Raw genomic sequence first — 26,955 nt, 5'->3', positions numbered from 1 at the left:
AGAAAAATAACAATATTTTATTTCATTGTGGGTTCATGTTCATCGGATGAATCACTCATGAATGTGGTCTTTGACTTTGGTTCTTGTTAAAAACAAATATTTAGGTTATGTTTGTTCCGCAAAATTTGTGGGAAAATAATGGAAAAGTATAATAAAAGGAAAAGTAATTTAAAAAATAGAAAATAGATTAAAATTCTATAAATTATTTTTATTTATTATTTTAAATTTATTTTACTTATTTTAACTTATCAAGATAAAATAATTTAAAAATACATAAATTTTTAACTAGTTTAGATTATATTTATTTTTTTTAATATTTTTCATAACACATTCTAACATTAAAAAATAATTTTTATTTATATATATATATATATATATATATATTTTTTTTTTTTCGAGAACCAAACATATCGATTTACCTCATAAAAGTTTTTCAAAACAATTTAAAAAATTATTTTTAACAACAAAATGTTAGTTGAATTTTGTAGAAAAAAAAAAGTATGTTTGAAAATTTAAAACGTTTTTAACTTATTTTTAAATATATTTTAAAAATAAATTATATATCTAACTTTTTATTTTTAATTATTTTATATAATTACATAATTATTTATTAAAACCGTTATTACAAAAAGTTAAAATAATATAAAACAACTAAAAATATTCTATAATAACCTGTCATGTTTTTTGTTATTAAAAATATAAAACTGTTATAAAAAAAAAAAGTTATAAAACAGACCTTTTAAGTTTGAATATTTTGAGTGACTATAAATAAAATAAAAAAATCTAAAGTATATATATAATATTAAAAGTATGTTTGACAAAAGTGTTTTTAAGAGAATTGTTTTGTTTTTTTATAAATGGTTTTTTTAAAGTTTTTTATAATAATCTTCCTATTTTTTCAAAAGTAAATTTTTGGAAAATCATCTTGTTTTTTAAAAAAAACACTATAAATAATTTTTCATATTTTTAAAAGTACACTTAATTTATTTTTGAAATAACACTTCTATAATCACTATCAAACAAATTTTAAATATATATAATAAAGTTGAACCAATTATCTTAATTTATAACATCATCCACAATTTTAATTGTCATAACATATTTGAAAAAGTTAAAATAAGAAATTAGATTATAAAATAATTTTTTTATTAATCATAGCTGTTCAATTATTTTTTGATATTTTATTTCGTTTAAAAATATATTTAATAATGATTCTGATAAATCATCGTCAAATATACTTTAACTTCTTTTAATTATTTACTCGATTATTATTTTTGTATTCTTTTTTACTTTTGTTTTTTCTCTTTTCATACTTTCATCTACTCAAAAAATAATACTAACAATAGTCAATAATTTGTAAGAACAACTTGTTGGATGGGAGGGTCTTCAAAATCCAAACATGCATTTAGATGGAGTGATAACGATGCCACCTAGACTTTAAAAGGAAATTAATTTAAAAAAAAAAATTGAAAAAGAAAAGTTTGATTCTCAAACATTTCCTTAAAATAAAGAATAGCCACCCACCTTTTGAGGGAAGGTGGAAACTCCGACTTTTTTAATAATCCCGTGGGCGCGTCTGTGGTTTTTTGGACTTTGGAGGCATTCAATGTTGCTTTCACACTTACCTGCAAGTTGCAACACAATAGTAACATGTCACGAGATAACATTCTCCTATGTTTGCTTCTCGAGAAAAAAAACAATGTTCAAAGGAAAATGATTTTCCATATTTGATTTCACTATGAAAGAAAGTTAAAGCGATTGTGTTGGTAATTGTTTTTGACAACATTTACCTGTTTTTTGAATATATATATATATATTTGATAATAAAAAAATTATTTTTTAATTTTTATTCTTAAAATATAAAATATGATTTTATGATTATTTTAAAAAATAATTATATAAATATATAAAATTATTAAAAATAAAATAATAGATAAAAATTTTATTTATAAAACACATTTTTAAATATTAAAAATAGATTAAAAATATTTTAGATTTACAAAACAGAATTTATTATATAAAATATCAAATAATAGTTTTCGATTATCAAACATATCATAAATATAATTAAAATTAATTCAAAATTTATATATTTTAAAACCATTTTTATTTTTTACTTTTGAAGTATAAAAATGACCTTAAAAAACTTTATATTTTATTTTTTACTCTATTTTTTTTACTTTCTTTTATAATTTTTTTCTAACACATTTTTCCAAATTTACCTATTTTTATATTATATAATTTTGTGTAGATTTTACAAAATTTATAATTTTTATTTTTATTTTTAAAATTTTTGTAATAAATTAAATTAAATTAAATAATTTAAATATTTTACCATATTTTCTTGAGAAAATTGTCTATCCAAATCATATCCAAAACCATGAATCTTATTTAGAAATCATCAGCATAAAATATGAATAAGGTAAAAATATTAAAAAATCACTACAGATCGATTTTCTCAGAAGGATAAAACAGAGAAGAGAGAAAGCAGAAGAGGGCAATTTCGTGAATATATATAAAGCTGAAGGGGAAAAGAGAAAGATGGAATAGGTAACCATCATCACTGCGTAGAGGGAAAGCTACCGAAAGGGCAATAGAGAAGTGGGAGACAAGAGAGGGATATAGAGAGAGAGAGTGGATAAGGGCGTCAGGGGCTGAATTTGGAGGGTCTGTGCTAATTCCCATTGACGCCTTTATTTTTATTATTTTTAAAATTTTAATTGTTTTTGACGCCTACGTGACACCCTTCTCCGTACACGTGGCGATGATTGACGCTCTCACACCACCTCGGTCCTTATTTTCGCTCTCGGCTTCGCTTTCAAGAACAGATAGAATAACAGCACTCGGACCAAACCCACTCCTTGGAGAGAGAGAAAGCGAGGGTTTTGGGGCGGTGAATTAGGGTTTTCTTGTTTGAAGTGGGGCGATCGATTGATGGTGGTGGTCGTGTGTTTCGTTTTGTGATTGTTTCTTGAGAAAGTTTGGGGAGATATAGAGAGAGACCGTGGGGGGAGATGTACATAGCTTCCATGCGAAAATCTTTCAAGGATTCTCTCAAAGTGCTTGAAGCCGATCTTCAGCACGCCAATACTCTGTATGTGTCCAGATAGTTTTCTGTTCATTTTGTTCTTTGTTTTTTTTTCACTTTTTTTTCCTAGGCTGTGGTTGAAGATCACTGCTACAGTCCAAAGCATTCACCTTTCTGCTTTGTTTGACAAAATTTGTTTAATTTTTTTTTTGTTGGATGGATAAAGAAAGCGAATGTTATAAAGATTATCGCCAAAAATTTGTATAATTTTCTGCTTTGTTCAATAAAATTTGTTTAATTTTTTTCTTGCCAATTTTTATTTTCCCTTTTTTGGGCTTAGCTGCTCGTGGCCTTCTGAGGGTTTTTTGGTTATTGTTTTAATTACGCAATCTGACACAGTTTTCTTAGTTTTTAATGCCTTTCCTTTTTAAGTTGTTCTTTTTCCTGCAAGAGAGAGTGATTTTATGCAGTTCTTCCTAAGGAGGGATGTAAAAATGTTTGTGTTCCTGTTTATGATGTAGGTATATTTTTGTCTCCTTTGTATCTCGTCCGTCCGTCTTAGTTTACTCAACTTCGTTGAGTTGTTCTTACTTCATGTCAATATCATGTTTATCACTCGGCGGCGAAGATGACTAGTGAATTAGTAAATATACGTATACTGAGCATATCTTTCCACATTTTTCTCCTGCAAATTTCTACCTGTTCACTTGAATCGGGATGAGTTGACTGCCGTCTCCTGGGTTCAATAGGGAAATGGGTTCCACCTCGTCCCTTCCTTTTTCTTTTTACTGGAGCTCCTAAGCACTGGGGTTTTCATTTTCTTCATAAAAAAGTGCTACATTTTATAGCGGACCCTTATGGAGGGTAGAATCCCACCTAGCCTTTTTTTTTAGGTGGGGTAGCTGTTTTGAATTTGCAAGCCATTGCGGGACCAGTATAGCTGTTGAGCCGGCTGGATTGTTGTTTCCCCAATTGTCTTTCTACATGCTGTTATTGGCAGCATTGGGAGGATTGTGTGTCACATTGATTTTTTGGCTCACAATATGGTGCCAGTGTATCCTCACTCTTTAAGATTTTGCTAGTTAAAAGATTTTTTGTGACTTGTCCGGAGTCATGGGGTTTCTTTGCTACTGCCCTTGCTTTGGAGCAAGCATATGTTTTATTTGATAAATTGTTAACTAATAAAAACCATGGGAGTTTTTATATAGTCTGGTTCTTATAATTTTGTTAGTTTTAAATGTAATTTATTTTGGTGGTTGTTCCTTCATGCTTCTGTTTGTATTCTTATCTTGCAATGTGTGGTGCAGGGCATCGGATTTCCCTAGGGAGTATGATGGTGCCTGCCTGCAGATGAGAATGTCATACAGTCCAGCTGCACACCTGTTTCTTTTCCTAGTGCAATGGACTGACTGCCACCTTGCTGGTACTCTTGGACTATTAAGGATCCTAATTTACAAGGTTAAATTTTTGTTGACTTCCATGTATTTCACTCCTACCTTGTTGATTTCTTCATCAATCAAGAATGTGGCTGACCTTGGGGATTCCTTATGGTATAGGTTTATGTGGATGGCACGACGACCATGTCCACTCATGAAAGAAAAGCAAGTATTAGAGAGTTTTATGGTAATCTCTTATTTCTTTGAATTAGAACCCACGATCATGGTGATTCTCTTAGGCTCTAGTATCTGTTTATTAATGATCCAATTCATACTGTGTCCAGCTGTAATTTATCCCTCTTTACTGCAACTAGAAAGAGGTCTTACCGATACAGAAGATAAGAAGCAAAAGGCAGTGTGCATGGAAAGGTACAGAAGAAGAGATGATGAGGAACATAAGCAATATTCAGACGTGGACATTGAACGAGAAGAAGAGTGTGGTATTTGCATGGAGATGAATAGTAAGATTGTTTTGCCCAATTGCAACCATGCCATGTGCTTGAAATGCTACCGAGAATGGTATGCCTATTCCTCTCTCTCCCTCTCTCCCTCTCTCTCTCTCATGCACGCACACACCTCCACCACTCTCCCTCTTTTTCTCTTCCCTGGATGAGTGATGGGATTATGAACTAAGCCTGAGGCTATGGTGGTTTCAAATTCATCAATAAATTCCTCAAGGTAAACACATTCCTCTTGGTTCAGAAACCGGCCTTGTAGTTGCTTGATTTAGGAATTCAAAAGAAAGACATCTCCATGTGCGTCATTGATGAATAGAACAATTGACACATCTCCCATCACTATGTTCCACATTAGCACAGTCTCCTCTCATAACTTTGTTCCAGTTCAGGAATGGACCAATTGATCACATTAGCACAATAGTTCAGTATGCTGAGGGAGTGTTTTTATGATCTTGCATTCCCTTAAATATAGCATTCAAAGCCTAACCCTTCTCTGGGTGTTTGGAACTCTTTTATGAGACATTTTGTTGATGAGCCCTAAAGGATGTAATGAAGACGTTAGAAGACAAAATAGTGTTGCTGCAAAACATTTGAAACACTTGACCAAGCTGACAATACAGACTATGATCTCTATGTTCTCTTTACTGACATCCAGAGTACCATCTTTGCAAATTTTGTAGTGTGAATCATGGATTATTGGTTTGCTAGCTGTATTCATTAAGTGAAAGATTGATTCAGATGCATAAGTCTTTTAAACTGATATTCGAAGTATAATAGGTAATGAACCCTTTAGTTTTTTGGTTTCTTTTATTGATATTAAAGTTTGCGTTTCTGACTACTGAAATAACGATTCTCTAGCTGCAGGTTCAGATTATTGCCCCAGTGGTTTTGACAACCCTGAGGTTCTAAGCCCCTAGTCCATAGAAACATAATTAAAGGAAAAATATGGATATTTACCATTAATTTAAATTTAAGTTTTACTGGCTTTGGAGCTAAAAACATCTAAAGCCACTTCCAGCTTATTGAAGTTGGATAAAAATTTTATTCGTCTTCCCCCCTTTTTCTGCCACACTGAAACCTCCCCCCAATTTTCTCTTATTTAACCCTATTTGGCATCTAAAGCTTTGGCTAGGGTTTCTCCGGATTGGGAGGTCCAAACATGTTTATTATTATATTTTTCGGTTTGCTTAATCCATTTGCATATTTTACCTGTGTTCTTTTTGCTTGTACCTCATACTATTAGTTTTCAGGATATGCTTCTTGAAAAGACATTAGTGTCAAAAGTTGGGGGGGAAATCCCATCTATTTTGTGAATTACATGTGTGAGGGCATAGGTTGTTTCCGTGATTTTGAAAGGAGGTGACTGTAGATTATACATATGACTGATCAGAACTGGAGTTCTAATAGGTCCAAACATGTTTATTATTATATTTTTCGGTTTGCTTAATCCATTTGCATATTTTACCTTTGTTCTTTTTGCTTGTACCTCATACTATTAGGTTTCAAGATATGCTTCTTGAAAAGGCAATAGTGTCAAAAGTTGGGGGGGGAAGGGGGGGAGGAATCCCATCTATTTTGTGAATTACATGTGTGAGGGCATAGGTTGTTTCTGTGATTTTGAAAGGAGGTGACTGTAGATTATACATATGACTGATCAGAACTGGAGTTCTAATAGAAACATTGCCCTGTTTGGGACTGGCAGAGGTTTGGGGACATGAGCTCTTGAGAATTTTCCTTATGGAGTTTGGACTGTGTTGTGGTTCTTCATCAGATGGAATTTTTGTTGTTTATGTTCAAATTGAATCCTGATTTGCAGTCTTTTGGGATCTGGATTCTATGATAGAGCTTGTAACATGAGGGTTACAGAAGGATGAAATCTTGTTAGAGGACCTAATGTTAGTTGAATGTGAGTTTTCCAATCTGTAGGTTTGTTGTCCATCTGTCTCTAAATGGTGGATTTTGTTTCTGATTAAGTTGGAAATGAATGTTATGTTTACCATATGGTAGGCATGTTTGTATCATCTATTAGTAGTACTTCTGCATCCTTCAACTCAGGGCAATTCCTGGAAGTTTAAGGTAGGTGAGAATTAGAAGAATTGGATGTGTCATTGGGACTAGTTGTTAGATCTGAAGCTAGGTCAATAGGAGGGGAAAAAAACTGGTTGAGGATGAACACTCCCTTGAGAATGCAAAAAAAATTTGTTCACTTCCATGTGTTGTTTAAGTTATTTTCACAACTGTCATTGACTTGAACAATATGACAGCTATTTCATATTTTGAATGGATTAAATCAAAGTAATGAATCTATTTCATCACACCTCTTTGCTTGTGAAGGCATAATTCCATGTTAACCCAACAACAGACCCACTTTGCTAGTTGGAAGAAGGAACTCTGAAAGTTAATATATTAATATTATTTATAAATGTTGTATTGCAGAGGATTCCATAGTGTGACATGATAGTGCCCATATTTTGATGTTGGATTGCAATGTTGATTATCATATTTATTCCAAAAATATACTTAAATTGCTTCCATTATACCAGTAAAAATTCCTCGTTTTTTATGTGGTTTTTTCCCTTTTCGGGTAGTAGCATGCCAAGGGATATTTAGTAAATTGGGGATGAATTCTGTAGAAACCGGATACCTCTCTTATTCGGTTCTTTGGCATTCGTATTATCCCTATTGTACTCAATTTTGTGTGTTTGGAGGGATCTGTTCTGTTTTTGTGTATATTAATTTTTCTTTGCTCATTGAAAATTAATACTGAGGTCAAACATGAAGATTAATGTTTCTCAACCTGTCATTTTTATCACAAAAGCCTCCATAGAATATCATAGCTGTTCTATTTCTTTTAATGTCAAGTGGATTAGATATATGCCACATTTTAGAGAGATGATACCAATACAATATTCTGAATCCTACACAAGTTGAATTCGGTCAGAAAAACTCGATACATATGATTTACCATTGAAGTTTTGTAGTGTCACTAAATAATTGCTCACATCAGATATTTCAACATGATGACTTCCAATAGGATAGAGTTGGTTTTCAAATGACATCGGGATCTGGTATATGGTCTAGTAGTTGATATTTGGAGAGTAAAAAAATGATACTCTCTGGTCATTTCTATAATTCAAAATTGTTGCAGGCTAATGGGTACATAAAACACTACAGAAAATTCTAAGCCATTCCATTTCCCTTGTTTTCATTCCCTGCTTTTAACCATTTGCATAATTATTTCCCCTAGCTTTTAACATATTAGGTCGATGTGCTCATGCTTGTTTCCAGCTATAGGCGATAACATGCCCTTTCTCAAGCCCTTGGTTTGCTAGCTATTTCATGTTTTGTTGGTCTTAATTTTTTCTATGGGGTTAGTAAGAATTTGATGCAATGCATTGCAGGCGATCGAGATCACAGTCGTGCCCCTTCTGTCGTGACAGTCTTAAGAGAGTGAATTCTGGTGATCTCTGGGTATTCACAGACAGCAGGGACATAATCGACATGGTTACAGTCACTAGGGAGAATCTCAGAAGGCTTTTCATGTACATAGACAAGTTGCCTCTGATCATTCCTGATTCCCTTTTTGACCAGTATGATTCTCATCTAAGATAGTTGATTAGTACACAGCCTGAGCCCACTGTCTCATGTGTTTTTCAATGAGTCTGTAGTTCTCTGTCTGCTTTAATTTTACATAAGGACCGAGATTGATTGGCTCGGTCGATCTAGATTTAGTTACAACTGTTCTGCTTTCTTCCCGCTTCTGAGAAGGAAGAAGCAAAGGCCTGAGTTATTGTGGGCAGGGAGGTGAAGGTAGTGGTCTATTTAGAAGGTTTATGAATTGTAAGAGAATTTGTACATGTTTGTACAGTTTGAAAGTTTGCCCATGAAATGTCTCTCCAAGCTTCGAAAGAAAGCCCCTTTTCTCTGCAGCAGGCGGGTTGCTTCCTAGTTGAAGCTACCATGTAAGAAAATGAGACCATTTACCAGATGGTTTCAGTGATAAATGGTTGGCTTTGTTTGGAAATTATTTTTGAAAACAGTTTTCTGATTTTTTAGAATAAACTTTTGATAGAAGTTTCTTAAAAATTATTTATTTTTAAGAATAAATTTAAGATATTTGCTATCGGTTTTTGTATAATGTTAAAAGCATTTATCATATGGAAAATAATTTTAAAATTGTTTTTTATTTCTTGGAAATAATGGAGAATTGTACCAAAATGAATCTTTAGGGTGGAAATCATTTTTTTTTTTGAAGTTTTCTATTTTTTTGAATAAAAAATTTAAAAAACATGTCTGGTAATTAAAAATTGTTTTTTGTTTTTAGTTCTTAAAATTAGAAAATATTTTATGACTATTTTTTTTTTTGTTTTTAAAAGGGTGTTTTAAGAAATAATTATATAAATATATGTTTTTATTTTTTTAGACTTGTAAATTATTATGTTTGGTGTTGCTTTTATTTATGCTTCAAAAAGAGAGATTTTTATTTTTTATTTTTTTCATGAGAATCTTATATTTTAGCTTATATGAAAATCAATGTTATGTTTAGCAAATATTTTATGACAAGTGAATTGGTTTTGGAAAATTTAGAAGCACAATTTTTATTTATATAAAATTTATTCCACATTTAATAAACATTTATAATAGTATTAATATCATGTCTTGAAGTTTATAATTTTGGATTGGTCATATGGCTAAAACCAAGAGTTGAAATCATTGCGCCCCAAGCTACCAAGTTTTTTGTTTGGGTTGAGGCTTGAGAAGTTAACCAAATGACAGTGTCAAGTCCTTGTTTGGGACAAAAAATAGATTTTTTTTTCACTTATGAATTTTATTTTATTTTATTTTTGAAAATGGGTTAATTTTTATATTAAAATGAAATTAAAGGTGTTTTTACTTAGTTTTTGCAAAGCATTTTGAGTAAGACTTTTGTGAGTTTTAAACAAAAATAATATATTTGATTTTTTTTATTTATAAAATAAGGGTATGTTTGGTAACTATTTTTGAAAACAATTATAAGAATTGGTTTTTAAGAATAGATTTTAAAAATTGTTCTTTAATTTTTGTAATACAAAAAACTGTTTGGAAACCTGAAATGTTTTTAGTCTGTTTTTAATATTTTTAAATATGTTTTAAAAATAAATTGTATATCTAATATTTTTTTTAATCATTCTATACATTTGTATAATTATTTCTTAAAACAACTTTTAGAAAACAAATGAAAATAATATAAAACAAGTAAAAGATGTTCTCTAAAAACGCCTAGTTTTTTGTTCTTAAAAATAGAAAACATAAAACAGAAATAGTTTTTGTGAAACCAATGTTTGTTTAATTTCAATTTTGATAATAACAAAATAAGGTTTAAAACTAATGATTATATTTCAAGTATGATTAGACAAGACAATTTCCAAAGTGGCAATCACAAAAACAAATCAAGTAAAAAAGGAATCATGAAGAAGAAAAAGATCTCAAAGAGAAGTGTTTTTCAAGACCCAAGCTTTATAAGATCTCTTTGTAAGGTTATTGATGTACTAGATTTTTCATGCATTACATTATTTACTTATTCACCAAAATCATTTAAAAGTTTTTTCATTTTTAAATCCTTTAAAATTGGATGATTTCATGTTTTCAACTAAAACCTTTTATTAAATATTTTTCAAACTTGTTTAAAAGGTTTTAAGTTGGAAAAGCTGGTTGTTGAATCAAACACGGCTCAACCAGTTGAACTAGATGAGGAACCTGTCGATCCCCAACTCAACCGGTTGAAGGGTGCAAAAAAAAACATTTTCTCTCTTCCAGAATGGTTGTTCAACCGATCAAGGTTGAACCTCAATCGGTTGACCCCCACCTCAACTGGTCAAGGTCCGATCAAGGGACAGTTGAGATCCAACGGTCACCTACCAAGCATGAAATGCTAACGGCTAGTTAACTGGTCGAACCTCTAATGGCTAGTTTGACATTTTTCCTCTATAAAAAGGTTTCAATCTTCATTGTTTCATGAAATTAACATTCCTAAACCTTTTTTGAATATATTTAAGCCTTGGGAGAGTGTTTTTTAGTGCACTATTATTTTAAAACTTGCATATCATTAGTGCACCATTCAATTTTAGTTTTCTTGTATCATTTGAGTCTAAAGTTTTGTACTAGGATTTTGTGAAATCATTTGTAAACTTTGTGAAGAAAAGTGTAAGTGTGAGATATTACTTAGGGATTCTCAAGTGTGGAGTATCAATTGAAGGGTTGTTCAAGAGTGAGATATCTTTTGAGAAGTATAAAAGGTGCTTATAGCCAAAAGTCTAAGAGGGTAGATTGAAACCATAATTTAATTGTATTGCTTGAAGGATTGGTTTGGAACCCTTGAATTAGTGAAACCTCAAACTTGGGATTGAAGCTAAAGGAGAATGGATGTAGGCCGGGCTGCGTCAAACCACTATAAAATCTTGTATTTGCATTATCTCTTCCCTACTTTTTTACTTTATATGCAAATGTTTTTATATTGTTTTATTATATATTTGCATATAATTGTCTCTTGCACTCATATAATTTAAATTTACAAAAAGAGATCATCACCTTATTCACCTCCCTCTCGGACGATTACATTAGATTATATTATTCTAATTTTTTTAACAGTTTTTTTTTTCTATGTTTTTTTTTGTTGTAGATAACAAAAAATTATTATAAAAAGCAATTCCCAAACAAAGTTTTAACCTTTATCAAAATAATTTTCAAACTAATATATCTCAGCCACTTGGGCATCCACGCATTTTTTTTTGTCACAAAATCGTGTAACTACTATATGTTTTTGAAATTTTTAGAAATACAAAACCCTAATACGTCATTAGTGCTTTAAATCTAATCTTAACAATTTTAACCGTTTGGTGACTATTTTAAAAAAAATTAAAATCATAGTTACCAAATAAGATTTTTTTATGATATGGATAATACGCATGGACAAGATGCACTAGTTTGAAAATTATTTTGAAAATGAGATTACTTTATAAAATTTATTTTTAAAAAAATTATTTTCACTAGTATACAATATTTTTTTAATAAATAAATTTAAAATAAATTGTTTTAAATTTTGAATTCCTAAATAAATTTGATAATTGAAAATGGCTGAAGTATTTCAAATAATGTTCAAACAAAAGTTTCAAAAACGTCAGCCCTAAAGATATTTTAAATTGCGATTCAGATATTTGGTGTGGAATTAGGAAGGGGTTCAAACTTCAACGGTGAAAAAAATTTAAAACATATTTTTTTGATTTTATAATTTGAAAAAAATGAGGGAGGCACATGGGAGCAAGCTGGCAGCACCGCTTCCGCCACAAACGGCAATCTTATCATTGCTCTTTCGAACGCCAATGAGAAGGGACGCGAGACGAGGCCTCCACGCCCACGTCCACCAACGCCGTACCCAACAGGGTCCTTCCAAATCTCCATCCCTCTCTCTCTACATTTCTAATATTGGCCATTCCCTTTTAAACCCTACATTATTGGTTTAGTTTCGCAGGTACTAGAATCTGAGGCCGTAGGGAGACAACACAAGAAAAGAGGAAGGAAATCGAGAGAGGAAGGAAGAGGACGGACTGGGGATGGGAGGGGAAGAGAGAGAGGAGGGAGTGATGGCAAACGACTTCTTCTGGTCGTACACAGACGAGCCTCACGCCTCCCGACGCCGCCAGATACTCTCTCAGTACCCTCAAATCAAAGACCTCTTCGGCCCTGACCCTTTCGCTTTCCTCAAGGTTTTTATTTTTTATTTTTTTCTTTTTATTTTTTTTTTCTTTCAGATCTGGCTAAATGTGGTTCAATCCATCGTTCTCGTTCTTGAAAAAGTGCTTTTATGTTTGTTGCATCGGCCTTGGTGGAGTTGTATGCAGAGATTGGTTTATTTGTGTTGTTCTTTCTTTATATCCACTCTTTCGGATCTGCAAATGCTGGTTTATATGATACGATTTATCGCTGGATGATGCAGAAATAAGCTGCGATAGGATTTCGACTCCGCATTGCTGTTTTGTTTTTGCTAATTGTGTGTTGGCGGAAAGTGATTCCTGTGTATCTGATCCCAATTTCTTGTGATTTAAGCTTTTGTCATTGTTGTTCTAGTTTTTGAATCTTTATCGTGTTTCATGCTTGCACCTCCCCCCCTCCTCTCGTTTCAGCATTGCGATGTATGAATTTTGAACTTACATCTTCCAAATCCGACTTTTTCCCCCCTTTTTGTTATCGTTAGAATCCAGCTGTTCCTTTATGGATTCAATTACACATTGATTATTTTGACTGGAAGAGGTGGTGTTTTGAAGTAATTAATATGTCTAGAAATTCTAGATAAATTTAGAGAGAATTTCAGTTTCACAAATTCTGAAGGTTTTAGAAAGTTCTCGGAAAAAAAAAAATACAAATGCCTAGTTTTCTTGAATAAAGACTTCAATTGAGAGTTCAGTAGTTTTGTCACTGTATTTCCCTGTTTGGAACTCTAGAAAATATGTTTGTTATGCAGATGTCTGACTGGTTTTGTGACTGGCTTATTGTTTAATTGCTATTACAATGAATATTCTGCAATTAAGATGTCTTTGGTTCATACTATTGAAATTGTGGGCTTGCAGGTTGCTGGGGTGGTTTTGCTTCAGCTGGGGACTGCTACTGTCCTCCATGATGCAGGCTGGCTGAAGATATTGACAGTGGCATACTTCTTTGGCTCGTTTCTAAATCATAACCTCTTCTTAGCCATTCATGAGCTGAGTCACAACCTTGCCTTCTCTACTCCAGTCTACAACCGCTGGCTCGGGATTTTTGCTAATCTCCCAATTGGTGTGCCCATGTCTGTCACCTTCCAAAAGTACCACCTTGAGCACCATCGTTATCAGGGAGTGGATGGCATGGACATGGACGTCCCCAGCCAAATTGAAGCCCTGCTCGTGAGAAATGCCCTAACAAAATCAATCTGGGTCACCTTCCAACTCTTCTTCTATGCTCTCCGGCCTCTATTTCTCAATCCGAAGCCCCCTGGTGTGTGGGAGTTCTTTAATTTGATTGCCCAATTGGCCCTCGATGCTGCCATGGTCTATTTCTGGGGTTGGAAGTCATTTGCTTATTTGATCCTTTCCACCTTCGTTGGGGGCGGGATGCACCCAATGGCGGGTCATTTCATCTCTGAACATTATGTCTTCAACCCTGAACAAGAGACATACTCTTACTATGGCCCCCTAAATCTTCTCACATGGAGTGTGGGATACCACAATGAGCACCATGACTTCCCCAGGATCCCAGGGAACAAGCTCTATAGGGTGAAGGAGATTGCACCAGAATACTACGAGGATTTAGAGTCGTATAAATCCTGGAGCCAGGTCATATACATGTACATTATGGGCTGCACAATTGGACCCTTCAGCCGGATGAAGAGAAAGCCATCAACAACTTCCAAGAAAACGGAATAGCTCTTCTCCCTTTGTTTTTTCCTCCCTTTCAGATTTTCCCTTCTTTCTTGGTTGGTTTGCATATTTGATTGTAAAATTCTTGAGAAGATCATTAAATATTATTTTTGTCATCCTCATTGTCTGTAAAATTGGGAAGGGATCAGTATTGACTCTCTCTATCCATTGTCTAATTTATTTTCCTAAAATAGTCTCATCATCTTGCCTATATCCCAAGTCATTTCCATTAATATTTAAAAATTAGATTATTTTTAGTTACAATTTAATTGATTTAAATAATATTTCCATATTTAATTAATTTAAATAATATTTCTCTCTTTTCAAGGTTATCTCTTTAAAAATATTATCTTAATTTAATTAAAGCATTTTTAACGAAAGAAAAAAAAGTTGATTTATATTCTATCATTATATTATTTAATTAATTTAGATCATATTTCTAAGATAATCTAAAAATTGATTTATATTCCACTTTACGACAATGATGTCTTTTCTATATCCCTACAGGAGGGAAAGAAGTCTCTAAAAATATATGTAGTGAGTTCCTCTTAACCAAGTCGTTTCAGTTAATTTCGACATCTTGTTTTGACGATGATGTTGTGAGTGCCCTGCAAATCCAGTGGGTGATAAGAGTAGAGAGTAAAAAAAAAACAAACCCAGACAATTATGAAATTTTTAGTCTCTGATATTTGTTCTACAACAAAAAGTCCTTAAACCATTTATGTAATCTTTACACCATTTCCACTTCAACCACAATGAAACCCATGCACACTACCACTTCAACATTGAAGTCTCACTAAGGAAAGCTGATGCCACCACTACCAAACTGATTAGTCCCATGTTTTTTCCTTCTTGTATCTTCCACATTTGATGCAAAATCTCCTCACTTTTTCATCTGAGAAAGGGAAAAATACATGTTGAATGAGAAATCATAAGCTCCCTCAGAAACCTCAGGCAGTAAAATATGGCTGTGAATAACTGATTACATTATCATGACCCACGGTCCAGGCATCATTAGCAACATAAGGAAGTGGCTGAACAGGCCGGTTCAATAGGGGGTTCCCGGCTGTTGTGTAGTCATCATCACTGTCATAGTTGGATGCTTGTCCTCGCTCAGTAGTTCTTAGCACCATGGCCAGTAAGATGGAAATGCCCTGCAGATGGAGGAATAAGCAGTAGCAAATTCAAGCTTTGGAATGGTTTGAATCCTCATTACAACATCTTATTTTGACTGTTGATTGTGTTATCATCAAAAGTTTCATTTCAGTTCTTGATTGATATTTCATTCAATCCGGGTATTGGGATATTGGACATAGAGGTAGGTAGGTACCTGTGCTAAAACAATCAGCAAGCCTATCCATTGGAACATCTCAATATTTGAGTTCACAAAATCTTTGAAATCATCAAACCTCCCTGTTGGATCCTCGGGTAAGTCCTGATAGAGCACAATAACAGTTCATGACAAGCAACACAAGTTGTTTGGCAAGGAAGAAAAAGAGAATCTCTCTCTATATATACCTTCTCCCAATCTGAATTTAGGAATATATCTGCTGCAAGCGCTGTTTCCAGCAGGAGAAGCGAAACGAGAATCACCATATACTGTGCTGATTTAAGGTATCGAATAAATTCAAAATATGAACAAGAAGGTGAGGATGTATGCATATGCATTTGTGTTCATAGTGATAGATCTATGATTTGAATTAGGAATTGGACTGACCCCTGTGACAGTTGAGGTTTAGAGTGTGGATTTTTCACATGGCAATAAGAGCAGTTTGCCCCATGAAGGACTGTTCATACAGGCTTACAAAACATCAAAAGAAATGAGCAGATGCTTGATTAAAAGGATACACAAGAGAGGCAATGACCATTTACAGTGTCTGCAGCAATGTGACCTATGGATGTTATCACACAAAAACTGATGCCAGTGATGATAGAAGCCCATATAAACCTGTATTTGACAAGGAAAAATGTCAAAAATGAACTAATCAGCAATTATCTAAACAACAAAGTAGAGAGCTAAAGTAATCTTTTCCTAAAAGCTTAAGTTTATATCATCCTTCCTTAACACCCTCGACCTCCTGCCAAATGGGGAAACAAATATGTAAATTATGGAGAGGTCTGTTCGAACCAGGACCTCCTGTCAAACCAAGCTCTGATATCATATTGAGTTACCAATTTTCCTAAAAGCTACTTTGTAGGATTTGGATTGAAAGTCTTGGATCTTTTCTTTGTGCAGACTGGATGTAACATTACAAGGTCAGGGCTGATTTCAACTCAGGTGAGAACCAAATACAGATACACAAAAAACCAACTGAACCACAGCCTAAATGAAAATGAGGAACTTCTACTACTACAAGTACTAGCTTCCTTCAATATTTTCTGTGATTTGGGAAATGGGAAATGGGAAATGGGAAATAACAGAAACAGAACTTACCATGGAAAATGGGGTGGTTCAAAACTATCAGAGGAGGACCCCTGCATGTCCCTCTGCCAAACTCTCATCATCCACAAGCCATACAGAATTATGGTCACTCCAACCATTCCCATAACCAAATTCACCAATTTCAACATGGATTGCAGGAAACTCTTTACAAGTCTTGCCATCTTCACCTCTCTGCCAAGCCCTTTGAGAAACCCAAGATATTCTCCAACTCTAAGCCACTTAGCTGAGAGAAACTACCTCTACCGGATTCAGCAATATTTCTATTTTATTATTTCATTCTCTATAAAAAATGATAGGCACCTTCGCCTCAGTCTTATCAATTTTAACATGTCTTACATTTTTCTTTTTTTCCTTTTCCATTTTTTTAAAGATTTATTTGGGAATTAAATAGAATATTGTTAATATTCTTGTAATTTTGAAAATTTTAATTTTAATTATAAAAAAAAAAAATTCAATGCCAAAATATGGCATGGGGAGAAAATGATTTGGCAAAGGAAACATTAGGAAATTTCCAAGAAAGTGTCTGTCTCTGTTTTTATGGATTGGAGTGGCACACTTTTTCATGCTGGCCAATAATAGTTTCACACGTCACCATACTTGTCGTTACGTGGACCTAAATGTAACGGCCAAAAGGATATGGACTTCACTTAGGGGCCCATGCAACAGCTTGATCACGCAGGAACATCGAGTCTGGATTGAATAACTGCCGTTAACTGCCGTCACGAATTCTAGCAAAGATGTCAGTGTGAATAAATTATTATAACTGGGAATTAGTTGTTAACATCATCAGATGCTGTGGTGTAGTGGTTATCACGTTAGTCTTACACACTAAAGGTCCCCAGTTCGATCCTGGGCAGCATCATTTTGTTTTCCTTCTTTTTTCCTGGTTCGGATTTTCTTGTTTTGGTTGCTCCCGGACAGGGACAGACAGTAATAGTTGAAGTTGAGAATATATTAATCTAAGTATACTTTAATATTTAAAAAATTAAAAAACTAAATATTTGTTTGGATATATTTTTTATTTTCTACTAATAATAACTTCTATATAAGATTCAACCACTCTTAAAACCTTGTATAAAAAAGCTAATATATTTAAAATCTGTTTTAAAAAATAAAATATTAAAATGATTTATTATATGAAACTTTAAAATTTTTAAAAGTGATTTTTAAATATGTATGATGAATTTAAACTATTTGTATATTATGTCATATTGCTATATAGAAGTTTCTTATCTTTAAAGCAAACGAAAACTAAATGTAAAATTATGAAACTAAAAAAATTAACGAGATTGTAGTCCACATGGGGAATTTAGAATATGTTTGACATTGATTGGACGAAGCATTTTTAATCTTTTAAATATTTGAAAGATAAAATTTTTTAATGTTAGAAAGGTTTCCTAAAATAACCATCAAATACATTTTTCGAGTACGGACGAGAGTGATTTTGGGAAGTATTTTTAACATTTCTAATGCTTGAAAATTTTTATCTTTCAAATATTAGAAATATTTCCAAAAATCATTACCTAACTTATTCTTACTCCCGCCCGCAACCAGGATTTCCCCTTATCACCCATCTAGTCTAAAACAAGGAATGAGATGAGTAAAGAGAATAAATTTATAAGCAAGGATCCGATAGTTTACATCCCTAGTTTGCACACACAGTGAGGGTGGATGATGAACCTTCGCTGGACTGAAGCAAAATTGGAGATCCAAAAAACACTACATATGAATACCAACAGAAAAACAAAATTGTAACAACAAAAAACTCCACTGAACTGAAGCAGTGGGATTCATATCCAGTTACAAATTACCATGATCTGTTTAGTGTTGCAAGTATAGGATGATGAACCTTTCCCTTTCTTGTTCTCCTTCTCCTTGTTGTAACAATATAATACATCTGTTATCTCCCAATATCGAATTACTGTTTCCATCTTTATTTGCAGTGCCTCAACTATTCCATCTCAGTACAGAATAAACCCCTCCAGCAGCTACATTCAACATTATCAGGAGATGGATCTTTGAATACCCTTTGATTGGATTGGATGATCTGTACACAATGACAGCTCCAGCAAGAAAATTTGAGATATTGGTAGCGGAAAAATGGAAAGACACCAAGAAGGTTTTATTTTCCCAGTAGATGTAGCTTCACTTCATTTTCCAGTTGTCAGAGAGAAAAGGGAAGATGCCCCATGCATCTTCTGGATGTATCCAGCTACTACTTTGGGCGGCGAAGATACTCACGCATATGCAAATGTATCTCTGCCTTCACTACCAGACGCATCTTTTTTGAATCCTCCCATAACAGCCCACCGTATTCCCTCGCAAAATCACAAGCTGCCTCAAAGACATCCTACAGTATAGAAGAAACAGATTTTGGGATTAACTATAAAAATATGAAAATACAAAAGAATGTTATTCTAATTAAGAAGTTAGTTGTTACCCTAGAAGGGAATTCATCATAGAGATGTGAAGGCATTGTCTCAACCCTGTTCAAATCTGTCTCCCACAGCCTAATCTGTGACATATTAGTGAATTCTGAACATTAGAAAATGGAAAATAAGATGTCAATCTCTTTGTATTCAACATCCCTTACAAATAGGAGGTTTGCAGTTTCAAGGACTTGCTGATTTGCAAAGCAAACTAGCATTTGCATTGGATGTGAACAAAAATATCAAAAGTGATTGGAATCAAAGCTAGGAGCAACAGAAATTTGAGTCCATTACACATATTTGAACAGAGAGAAGAATGGGAAACCTGATCTGTGACATTTTCAGGGACAGCTGGTGTTCTTTCTGCAACACGGGGATGTGCATTTTGCTGAAGAAAAGAAATTATCTGCCAATGCAAAGGGTCAGGATTTAAAAGAAGTGACATTGTTTCCAAGGAGATGACAAATTATCAAAAGTAGCAAGTTTAAAAGACAAAGTATGCAATAAAAAGATTTTTTTAGTAATTAGTTTGAGTATCTAATTTATTTTCTACATATCCATGCAGGTGGCAACCTCAGGATCCTCTGCCACTGTTCTTGAAAAAGAATCACATTTGGAATATTAATCAAAAGTTCCCATGAAATCGCCATGTACAATAGCACTGAATCTAGGATAAGCTTGTAAACGAGAGAAAAAACCCTATGCCATCTTTACTCCTCTGACCCCATCAAATGTAACACACAATGCATACATGCATAAATGCATATGTGCACCTCCAAACACTTAAGGTTAGAGCAACTCATTTAATCAAAACAGAAGTTTGCATAAATGTTTATCTCCTTTCAGAACCATACACAAGTGATTGTAACCTATTCAGCTCCCTTTATCGATGGGATAGAATGAAAAATATTGATTGATTTTGACCTTCCCAGGCCATATTAGATGATTTAAAAAGCTTGCCAGTTGAGCATATAAAAAGATCTATAGACATTAACTGAAGCATGCTAGAGTGCAAGTACTCCTGAGGGTAGTGAAATCAGTATTACTTTTGGGGGAAAAAGTGAAGTGTTAAAAAATGAAATATAAAGGTTCTCTCCTTTTCATTGAATAACAAGTTAGCCTATAACTCTCTTCCATGACAGAAGCATAGGTGGCATAATTTATTGAACACGAAGAACAGGTGAAATATGGGCCAGTCTCAGTTCAACCTGTGAATAGGTGCCTTATTCAAGCAAAGTCAATCTCTCATAACCAGAATACTAGAATGAAGGTAAACAGGCATTGATTGGAAGCTGCAATGTTTTTAAGTTTTGAAGTCAATTTGATCCCAGCCAAAAGATTCTATTAGATTGAAATATGATATTTAGGCAACAAATATAATGCTTTAAAAGACTCACCTGCTCTGCCGTAATGCCATTTTCAAAAGCATTATACAAGCTTTCTTTGGTTATTGCACCAACTATAAGATTTGGAAGTTGATACTCTACCCTGCATTTTTTGGCACAAACTTATATACTTCAGAAATCAAGAACAACAATCAAGTAGGTAACACAAGCAAGGAATTTTTTAAGCCAAGCAGCTAATAGTAAAAATGACAAGGTAACCATGGCAAGGAGTGGCAACAGTAGATACAGAACTGAAAAACCAAAAAATAATTTTTCCTTTTTTGATAAAAAGGAAAACTAAAATGAATCATATAGTTATGGGGGGAAAAGGAACATCTATATCAGGCACTAAATTAAGATAGTTTTGTCTTTTCCCAAATTACATTATCTTGTATCTAAGTGCCTCTAACAGTGTACATGGCTCCAATAAATGTCAAAGTTAGGCAATAATAACCAAGGGAAAAGGTTCTCAAACATTCGTACATTATTAGAGAAACATCAAGTAGGGTTCCTTTCTGTGCTTTAGTAAGGTTTGCACCATGATTAAAAGGAATAAAATCAAGTTCAAGAGAAACACTCATGGATTCTTCTATGTTCTCATTAACAAGCAGTGTATTATCCACAGTCACACTTACCTCCTGAGCAAAGAAAAACAGGAATAACAAATACATAAAAGACTATCAAACAACATGCTGGCATACCTTGAGAACAGGCGTAAAATCTCACAATGCAACTTAGATGATGAATAAGCATACAACCTAAAGTTTGTTTCCACAACCACAAATCCCTGAAGTGAGAACATAATTAGAAGATGTCATCAATAATGTATCTAATATTTTTTTGTTAAAGAAAAAAAATGAAAAAGTATTTATAGGTACAAGCTGAACAAAGGAAGAAGCACATTATATTTCAGTTGTGGCTGTTGATTCAGAGTAACATATCCTGTCCAATGTTAGGATATATTAGGATTGGACTAACAATTCATAATAGGTTAGCAGACCAAATGGTTATGCAATATAACGATTTTACAAAACATGTGCTGTGCTGGAATGCACTAAAGAATTTATCTTGTGCACTACCTGTTTCCGCGATGATGTATCTGATAAGCTCATTGACAGATTGGTAGCTAATTTAGTAGGAATAAACCAACTCTCTTTTCTGCCCTGAACAAACACAAATATATCAAAACTATAGCAAAACAATACCTAGTTTTTCTTCTTCTTCCTTTTCCTTTTGCACATTAAAGGACAATGATTTACACATTCTATAATAATAAAATGGAGGCTAGTATTCACCTGCTGAAGTTTGACCAATCCCAAGTCTACCAAGTCCTTGATTGCATTTCTCTGGAACTCAGTCAATGTGTTTATATTATATGCCTACAAATGAAGTAACAAGCAGTTTAATGCCCACATGAGATGTGGTATCATTATAGAAAAAGTCATTGCAAGAAGATTGTAAAATCCTACAGAGAGGAAGTTCATAAAAGTATCACCAAGGGAAATGGCACCCTAAAGAATAAAATTTTTGAAGGATAAAAGAATTCCTCACATTATCCATTTAGAATATCAAAAGAAATGTTCAACTTTCAGAAGGCAAGGATTGTCAGCCAAACAAGGATCTCAACATTTCACAGACAACCATATATGGAATAGAAGAATTGAATAATGCAGCTTGCTTGGGAAACAGTTAGAAATAAAAAAATGTATTTAATACCTCTCCTGTAACATGAAAACTGAGCTCTAGCAGAAATGAAATCAAATCTGCTGGGTCCACACCCCGCTCCTGCACCAAATTCAGAAGGTCCAGATATAGGAAATATTATATAGAGCCACTAAAGTGCAAAATTCTACCAAGTTAGATTAAAAAAAAAAAAAGAAGCAAAAGAAGACAAGAAATTAATGTTTCAGACAAATTGTTAAAAGTATCATTGTATTTCTATCCCCAGTATCAGTATTGTTGAGTGCATGAGATATATTGTGAGTACAAATTCTACAAGCTTAAGCTGTTAGAAAAATTGGTGGTTCAACATGGTATCAAAACTTCATTTGGTGGGGGGTCATGTATTCAAACCCCACTACCGTATATTTATATACCAAATTTATTAAGCCTAAAAGAAGTTGATTGTGGTTGTTTGCCTACAAGTCTGTGTCTCTTGATGTGCGGGTATGAGATCACACATGAGGGAGGGTGTTAGAGTCCATGATATACAATGCTATACAATGCAGGTTTGTCTAACATGGTATCAGAGCCTCATTTGGTGGGAGGTCAATAACGTACATTTATATTCCTAACTTATTAAGCCCAAAAGAGACTGATTGTGGTTGTTTATCTACGGGCTTGTGTGTCTCTCCATGTGTAGGTACGGGGGTTGCACATAATGGAGGGTGTTAGAGGCTCAAATCTTACAAGTTTAAGTTTTTAAGAAAATTGGTAGTTCAACAAATATGATATATTTTTCAATAGTTATTTCAAGAAAAATGCTATCGGTTCTTTGGATCAAATTGAGAAATCATAAGATATTTTGAATACTAAGAAGGAATTATGATTGCAATAAATAAAACTTCAAAGGTGTTAAAACGGTATAAACATCAAATCTTATAAAATAAAAGACTAATAAAAAAATCAGACAAGATCCAATTATTTAAAAAATCAGAACTATTTCTCTCTTGATTCTTGGAAAAATATGTAGAGATTTTCAAATGGCAGAACATATTGTTGGGATGCAGCCCAACATGCTAAAAGTTCCTAAGGTGCCAAATGAATTCCAAGTCAGTTCCAGAAAAAAAATATATATCTCATTCGAAGAGTCATCCTTTCATTTTGTATGGAACTTTCAGGTTGCAATTGTCATCAAAATTAGTAGCTAAGCATTACTTATATGTTTGGAGCATAGTGTTGAAGCTTCCAATTAGCAAGTCTCACAAGAATTTGGTAGCATGGTCTTGAAATAAAGCAACTTTCATGCTGTTACTTTTGTGTCTCTTGTGATTTTAACTTCCTAGATATATTATCAACAAAATCCCAACAAGGCATTTACAGTTACTGAAATTATTTGCATTTGAGATTTCTTCTCCACAGCCCTTCTTTTGGGTTTGAGACCATCAATTTCCTTCTTGTTCTTCAGCAGTGGGGGCCCAATTTCTGACCACCAATCTTCTCCACTAAAACAGTAACAAGGGCACACAGATTCCGGTACCTTTGAAAATAGGATTCCACTCAAAGATACATATATAGGCCGGATTTACCAGTTGACCAGTATATATATATATATATATATATATATATAGAGAGAGAGAGAGAGAGAGAGAGAGAGAGAGAGAGAGAAAGAGAGAATACCTCAGAATTAGAGATATATTCCCTCATGATGTACCAAAGTTGTGCATTTGTATCCATAAGCTGTAAAACAGGTCAGAATCATTTCTAGCAACAAACATTTTAAGAGTAATATGGCTCTGCAGGTCAACTTAACAGGCAGGTCATCCTTGCTCCTACTTACCTATGTTTGAGTCCTGGGCTTACCTGGTGCATGGACCTTGGGGAAGAGGTCATGTGCCATGGTTTTCTAAACTAGGGTAGTATGTTTCTGAAAAAGGCCTATTGCGCCACCATTTTTGTCACCTATTGATGTGGCATATGATTTGATGATAGAAAAAATTGATAAGACTAAAATAAAAATATAATGTAATATTATAATCTTACAGAGATCACCTTTTTCTACCACTAATCATATCAATAGGTGGTAAAAGTGGCAGCAAGCATAGCACCTTACTTGAATTTTTATGTTATTGAAAGAAAACATATAAGAAATAAATCAGATGATCATGTAATGCATACCAAGAACTGGAAACCACTCTCAGTTAACCGTGGAGCTTCTTTTTCTCTGTGTAAAAGGTACATGCACACATAATGTAATACAAGATGAGATACCAAATCACCACTTTCCAAGTACACAACAAAAATTCAAGTTCAAAAGTGGTGGCAAAAAAGTAAGGAAGGACCTTTGAGTCAGAAGACCACGCTGGAAAACTTTCATCATAGAAGAGCTGAAATTCGTGAGTTTTTCAGTTTGAGTGGAGCTTATAAGTTGCAGCAAGAAACACTGGGGAAACACATTTGCAAGTCAAAGAAAGGAGTAGCCCAAAATATCATGAGATTGCATTTTATGACCAGTTGCAGGAAGCAGTTAAGCTTCATAACACATCGAGCACCAGATTCAGTAGGAAAATATCACCACTATCCTTAAGCACACTTGCACAGAGAGAATAAAAACTAATAGATGTAGTTCACACCTCCCATTGTCCAAGGGCATAGGCTTCTAGATCATCCAAGCTTGGGAGCCTCACAGTGATATTTGAAGGCATTGGTTCCCTTGGTAAAACCCCGCTGCAAGTTTCCAATCAAAGGCCATTTCAGAACTCTATTTTAGAAAAATACTGTGTCTCAAGGTAAAAACATCTGGAACATCATAATGCTGACTTTTATCTATCAAAAATAGATGAATAAATAAGTTATCCATCATAAATCCATATGAAAAACTATTTTTTCCTTTTTTTCCATGTATATATGATGGTTCAAATATATACAAGGAAAAAACAAATGGTCTACATGTAAGAAATTTTCATTTGCTTTCACTCAAAAGTTTGCAGGTAAGAGATCAGGTGCAACTAATCACTGCCAAAAATAAAAGCCAGATATATGAATCTAAAACTTACCCATATATTAAATGCTTTTGAAGATTTGTCTGAAACGTTGGATTTAATCTATAAGAGGTTTCCTTTTTCCTGCCAACATGATAAGAACTTCAGAAATACTGCAAGCAGTGCTGAGTTGGACACAAAAATTTATCCAGTAGTGACAAAAGACAATGATTAAATAAGCAACAACTTTGGAGATACTTAAAATTTTCGAGCTTCCATACAAGGTTCAAAACTTCAAGTACACTTTGATGAGAAAGCAATAAAAGAAAAAAGTAACTGAAATGATGAAAATGCTTGATGTTATAGCCCTCATATAAGTTCCAAAACTTTGTGGCTAACGTGTTAATACATACTGAATTCCCAAACCATAACAATGTTCTTCTTCTTCTTTTTCCATTTTTTTTAGTTATTGTTGACTCAAATCTTCAGGTGGAATTAAATTTCCTTTAGTGAATTTCTAATACTACCATATAGTCTACAAACCCAAATGAGAAATTGTCCAAAGAAAAAGACTCAAACCTCTTAGCATGCACAAAACCTTTCTTCTCTTTTTCTCCAAATCCAGATCAAACAGAGTATTTAAAACCAATTGGCAAAAACCCCAAGTACTTAACAAAAGGCATGTTACCTGTCCGAAGTTTCAGTAAATACTCTTAACTGGATCAATCGATCAATGGCTACTCTATGCTTAGAAAACCCATCTGCCAGCACCCACTCCTCCATTGCCTTGGCTGTTACCGGAACATCAATGTATAACATTTGTAATATATACTTCTTGGCTAGAGGTGGCAAAGACCTAAGCACAAAGAACAACATACAATATCAATTTTTATCAAAATTCCACCACTTAAACACCCACATTGAGCACATATTAACCAGATATTCAGCAGGACATCTCCGAAATGCGAATGTTTTCAGCTATAACTACCCAATTCACAATATTGTAGTTTAAGAGTAGCTTCAGTTCAAATCTTAATAATTAAAATAATAATAAAAAAAAAAACCTTAAAATACATCAATATCATCAAAATCTTAAATCGTAGCATTTCATAAAAAGGTGCAGTGCCTCAATTTAGACTGAGAGCTCAGCAGAATGATGATAATTTAAGGGATCACCCCCAACTGCTGTGAAATTATTAATTTAAAATCTACAAATCAAAATAAAAAATAAAACTTCAACCCACGAATTTTATTTTTTATTTTTTTCCTGAAATTTTGATAAGGGAAACAAGCATCATGGATTCATACAAATGAAATTAAGGAATAAAAAACAAGAGTTAAAGAGAGAACCTGAGAATGGCTTCGCAAATGAAAGTATTGTGGTAGAGGGCGTCGAGCTTCATGGCAGGCAAAGATGCCACCATGTCCATGAAATTCTTGGCGATTATTTTCACCTGCGGCATTCTCTGTAATTCTTTCCTTTTCCACCTTCTCAATCTCCAATTAATATAATCTCGTTTATAATCTCAATCTCGCCTTCAACTTTCTTTCCCACCGTCTAGTGTCTTCTATCTTTTATGGGTTTTGAAGAGTAGGGTTCCCAAGGAAAGGCGATGGTTGTGATCATCAACTGCATTTTCGACCGTTGATCAAACCTTGGATAGGCCCCACATTTGAATTAGGGACGAAATGTGGGTTATTTTCTCCT

At 33.5% G+C, this 26,955-nt stretch overlaps 4 protein-coding genes, 1 long non-coding RNA gene and 1 other non-coding gene across 8 annotated transcripts; 4 read left to right on the top strand and 2 right to left on the bottom strand.

The window, feature by feature from the left end:
- Nucleotides 1-2,754: 2,754 nt before the first annotated feature.
- Nucleotides 2,755-8,835, top strand: LOC117923872 (E3 ubiquitin-protein ligase AIRP2-like). The gene is made up of 5 exons (XM_034842372.1): nucleotides 2,755-3,094; nucleotides 4,336-4,486; nucleotides 4,585-4,651; nucleotides 4,749-4,983; nucleotides 8,324-8,835. The coding sequence occupies exons 1-5, from the start codon at nucleotides 3,015-3,017 to the stop codon at nucleotides 8,532-8,534; spliced, it is 744 nt and encodes a 247-aa protein (XP_034698263.1). The 5' UTR covers nucleotides 2,755-3,014; the 3' UTR covers nucleotides 8,535-8,835.
- LOC117923873 lies at nucleotides 4,992-7,674 on the top strand. The gene is made up of 2 exons (XR_004652690.1): nucleotides 4,992-6,329; nucleotides 6,598-7,674. It is a non-coding gene; the product is annotated as an uncharacterized LOC117923873 (long non-coding RNA).
- Nucleotides 8,836-12,238: 3,403 nt separating the features above from the next.
- On the top strand, nucleotides 12,239-14,549 carry LOC117924324 (sphingolipid delta(4)-desaturase DES1-like). Of its 2 annotated transcripts, XM_034842933.1 has the most exons (3): nucleotides 12,239-12,341; nucleotides 12,430-12,664; nucleotides 13,526-14,549. In XM_034842933.1, exons 2-3 carry the CDS (start codon nucleotides 12,512-12,514, stop codon nucleotides 14,354-14,356), a joined length of 984 nt encoding a protein of 327 aa, XP_034698824.1. In that variant the 5' UTR covers nucleotides 12,239-12,341; nucleotides 12,430-12,511; the 3' UTR covers nucleotides 14,357-14,549. The 2 variants fall into 2 exon arrangements, with proteins under 2 accessions (XP_034698824.1, XP_034698823.1); XM_034842932.1 differs by having other exon boundaries at nucleotides 12,248-12,664.
- A 441-nt stretch (nucleotides 14,550-14,990) lies between these two features.
- On the bottom strand, nucleotides 14,991-17,082 carry LOC117924004 (tetraspanin-19-like). Of its 2 annotated transcripts, XM_034842547.1 has the most exons (6): nucleotides 16,785-17,081; nucleotides 16,199-16,298; nucleotides 15,869-15,949; nucleotides 15,681-15,785; nucleotides 15,337-15,504; nucleotides 14,991-15,245 (listed from the first exon to the last, which is right to left on the bottom strand). In XM_034842547.1, the coding sequence occupies exons 1-6, from the start codon at nucleotides 16,952-16,954 to the stop codon at nucleotides 15,234-15,236; spliced, it is 636 nt and encodes a 211-aa protein (XP_034698438.1). In that variant the 5' UTR covers nucleotides 16,955-17,081; the 3' UTR covers nucleotides 14,991-15,233. The 2 variants fall into 2 exon arrangements, with proteins under 2 accessions (XP_034698438.1, XP_034698436.1); XM_034842545.1 differs by having other exon boundaries at nucleotides 14,991-15,504; nucleotides 16,785-17,082.
- A 500-nt stretch (nucleotides 17,083-17,582) lies between these two features.
- Nucleotides 17,583-17,655, top strand: TRNAV-UAC. Its single transcript has one exon. It is a non-coding gene; the product is annotated as a tRNA-Val (tRNA).
- A 735-nt stretch (nucleotides 17,656-18,390) lies between these two features.
- LOC117924116 (general transcription and DNA repair factor IIH subunit TFB2) lies at nucleotides 18,391-26,862 on the bottom strand. The gene is made up of 15 exons (XM_034842683.1): nucleotides 26,598-26,862; nucleotides 25,936-26,103; nucleotides 25,323-25,391; nucleotides 24,900-24,993; nucleotides 24,609-24,709; nucleotides 24,445-24,490; nucleotides 23,947-24,006; nucleotides 22,324-22,392; nucleotides 21,903-21,986; nucleotides 21,687-21,770; nucleotides 21,309-21,394; nucleotides 20,620-20,710; nucleotides 19,548-19,628; nucleotides 19,234-19,308; nucleotides 18,391-19,143 (listed from the first exon to the last, which is right to left on the bottom strand). The coding sequence occupies exons 1-15, from the start codon at nucleotides 26,708-26,710 to the stop codon at nucleotides 19,009-19,011; spliced, it is 1,356 nt and encodes a 451-aa protein (XP_034698574.1). The 5' UTR covers nucleotides 26,711-26,862; the 3' UTR covers nucleotides 18,391-19,008.
- Between the last annotated feature and the right edge of the window lie 93 nt (nucleotides 26,863-26,955).

Source organism: Vitis riparia, chromosome 10 (genome assembly GCF_004353265.1).
Source record: "Vitis riparia cultivar Riparia Gloire de Montpellier isolate 1030 chromosome 10, EGFV_Vit.rip_1.0, whole genome shotgun sequence".
In the NCBI taxonomy this organism is placed as follows: domain Eukaryota; kingdom Viridiplantae; phylum Streptophyta; class Magnoliopsida; order Vitales; family Vitaceae; genus Vitis; species Vitis riparia.
This window is presented reverse-complemented; position numbering and strand designations above follow the sequence as displayed.

Coding starts and splice junctions, on each gene's coding strand:
- LOC117923872 (XM_034842372.1), top strand. CDS start 3,015: ATGTACATAGCTTCCATGCGAAAATCTTTCAAGGATTCTCTCAAAGTG. Junction 3,095..4,335: donor CTTCAGCACGCCAATACTCT/GTATGTGTCCAG, acceptor TGTGTGGTGCAG/GGCATCGGATTTCCCTAGGG. Junction 4,487..4,584: donor TAAGGATCCTAATTTACAAG/GTTAAATTTTTG, acceptor CTTATGGTATAG/GTTTATGTGGATGGCACGAC.
- LOC117924324 (XM_034842933.1), top strand. CDS start 12,512: ATGGGAGGGGAAGAGAGAGAGGAGGGAGTGATGGCAAACGACTTCTTC. Junction 12,665..13,525: donor ACCCTTTCGCTTTCCTCAAG/GTTTTTATTTTT, acceptor GTGGGCTTGCAG/GTTGCTGGGGTGGTTTTGCT.
- LOC117924004 (XM_034842545.1), bottom strand. CDS start 16,954: ATGGCAAGACTTGTAAAGAGTTTCCTGCAATCCATGTTGAAATTGGTG. Junction 16,299..16,784: donor GAACCACCCCATTTTCCATG/GTAAGTTCTGTT, acceptor TGTCAAATACAG/GTTTATATGGGCTTCTATCA. Junction 15,786..15,868: donor TAAATTCAGATTGGGAGAAG/GTATATATAGAG, acceptor GTGCTCTATCAG/GACTTACCCGAGGATCCAAC.
- LOC117924116 (XM_034842683.1), bottom strand. CDS start 26,710: ATGCCGCAGGTGAAAATAATCGCCAAGAATTTCATGGACATGGTGGCA. Junction 21,771..21,902: donor GATTGGTCAAACTTCAGCAG/GTGAATACTAGC, acceptor GTGTTTGTTCAG/GGCAGAAAAGAGAGTTGGTT. Junction 19,144..19,233: donor ATGATGAATTCCCTTCTAGG/GTAACAACTAAC, acceptor TCTATACTGTAG/GATGTCTTTGAGGCAGCTTG.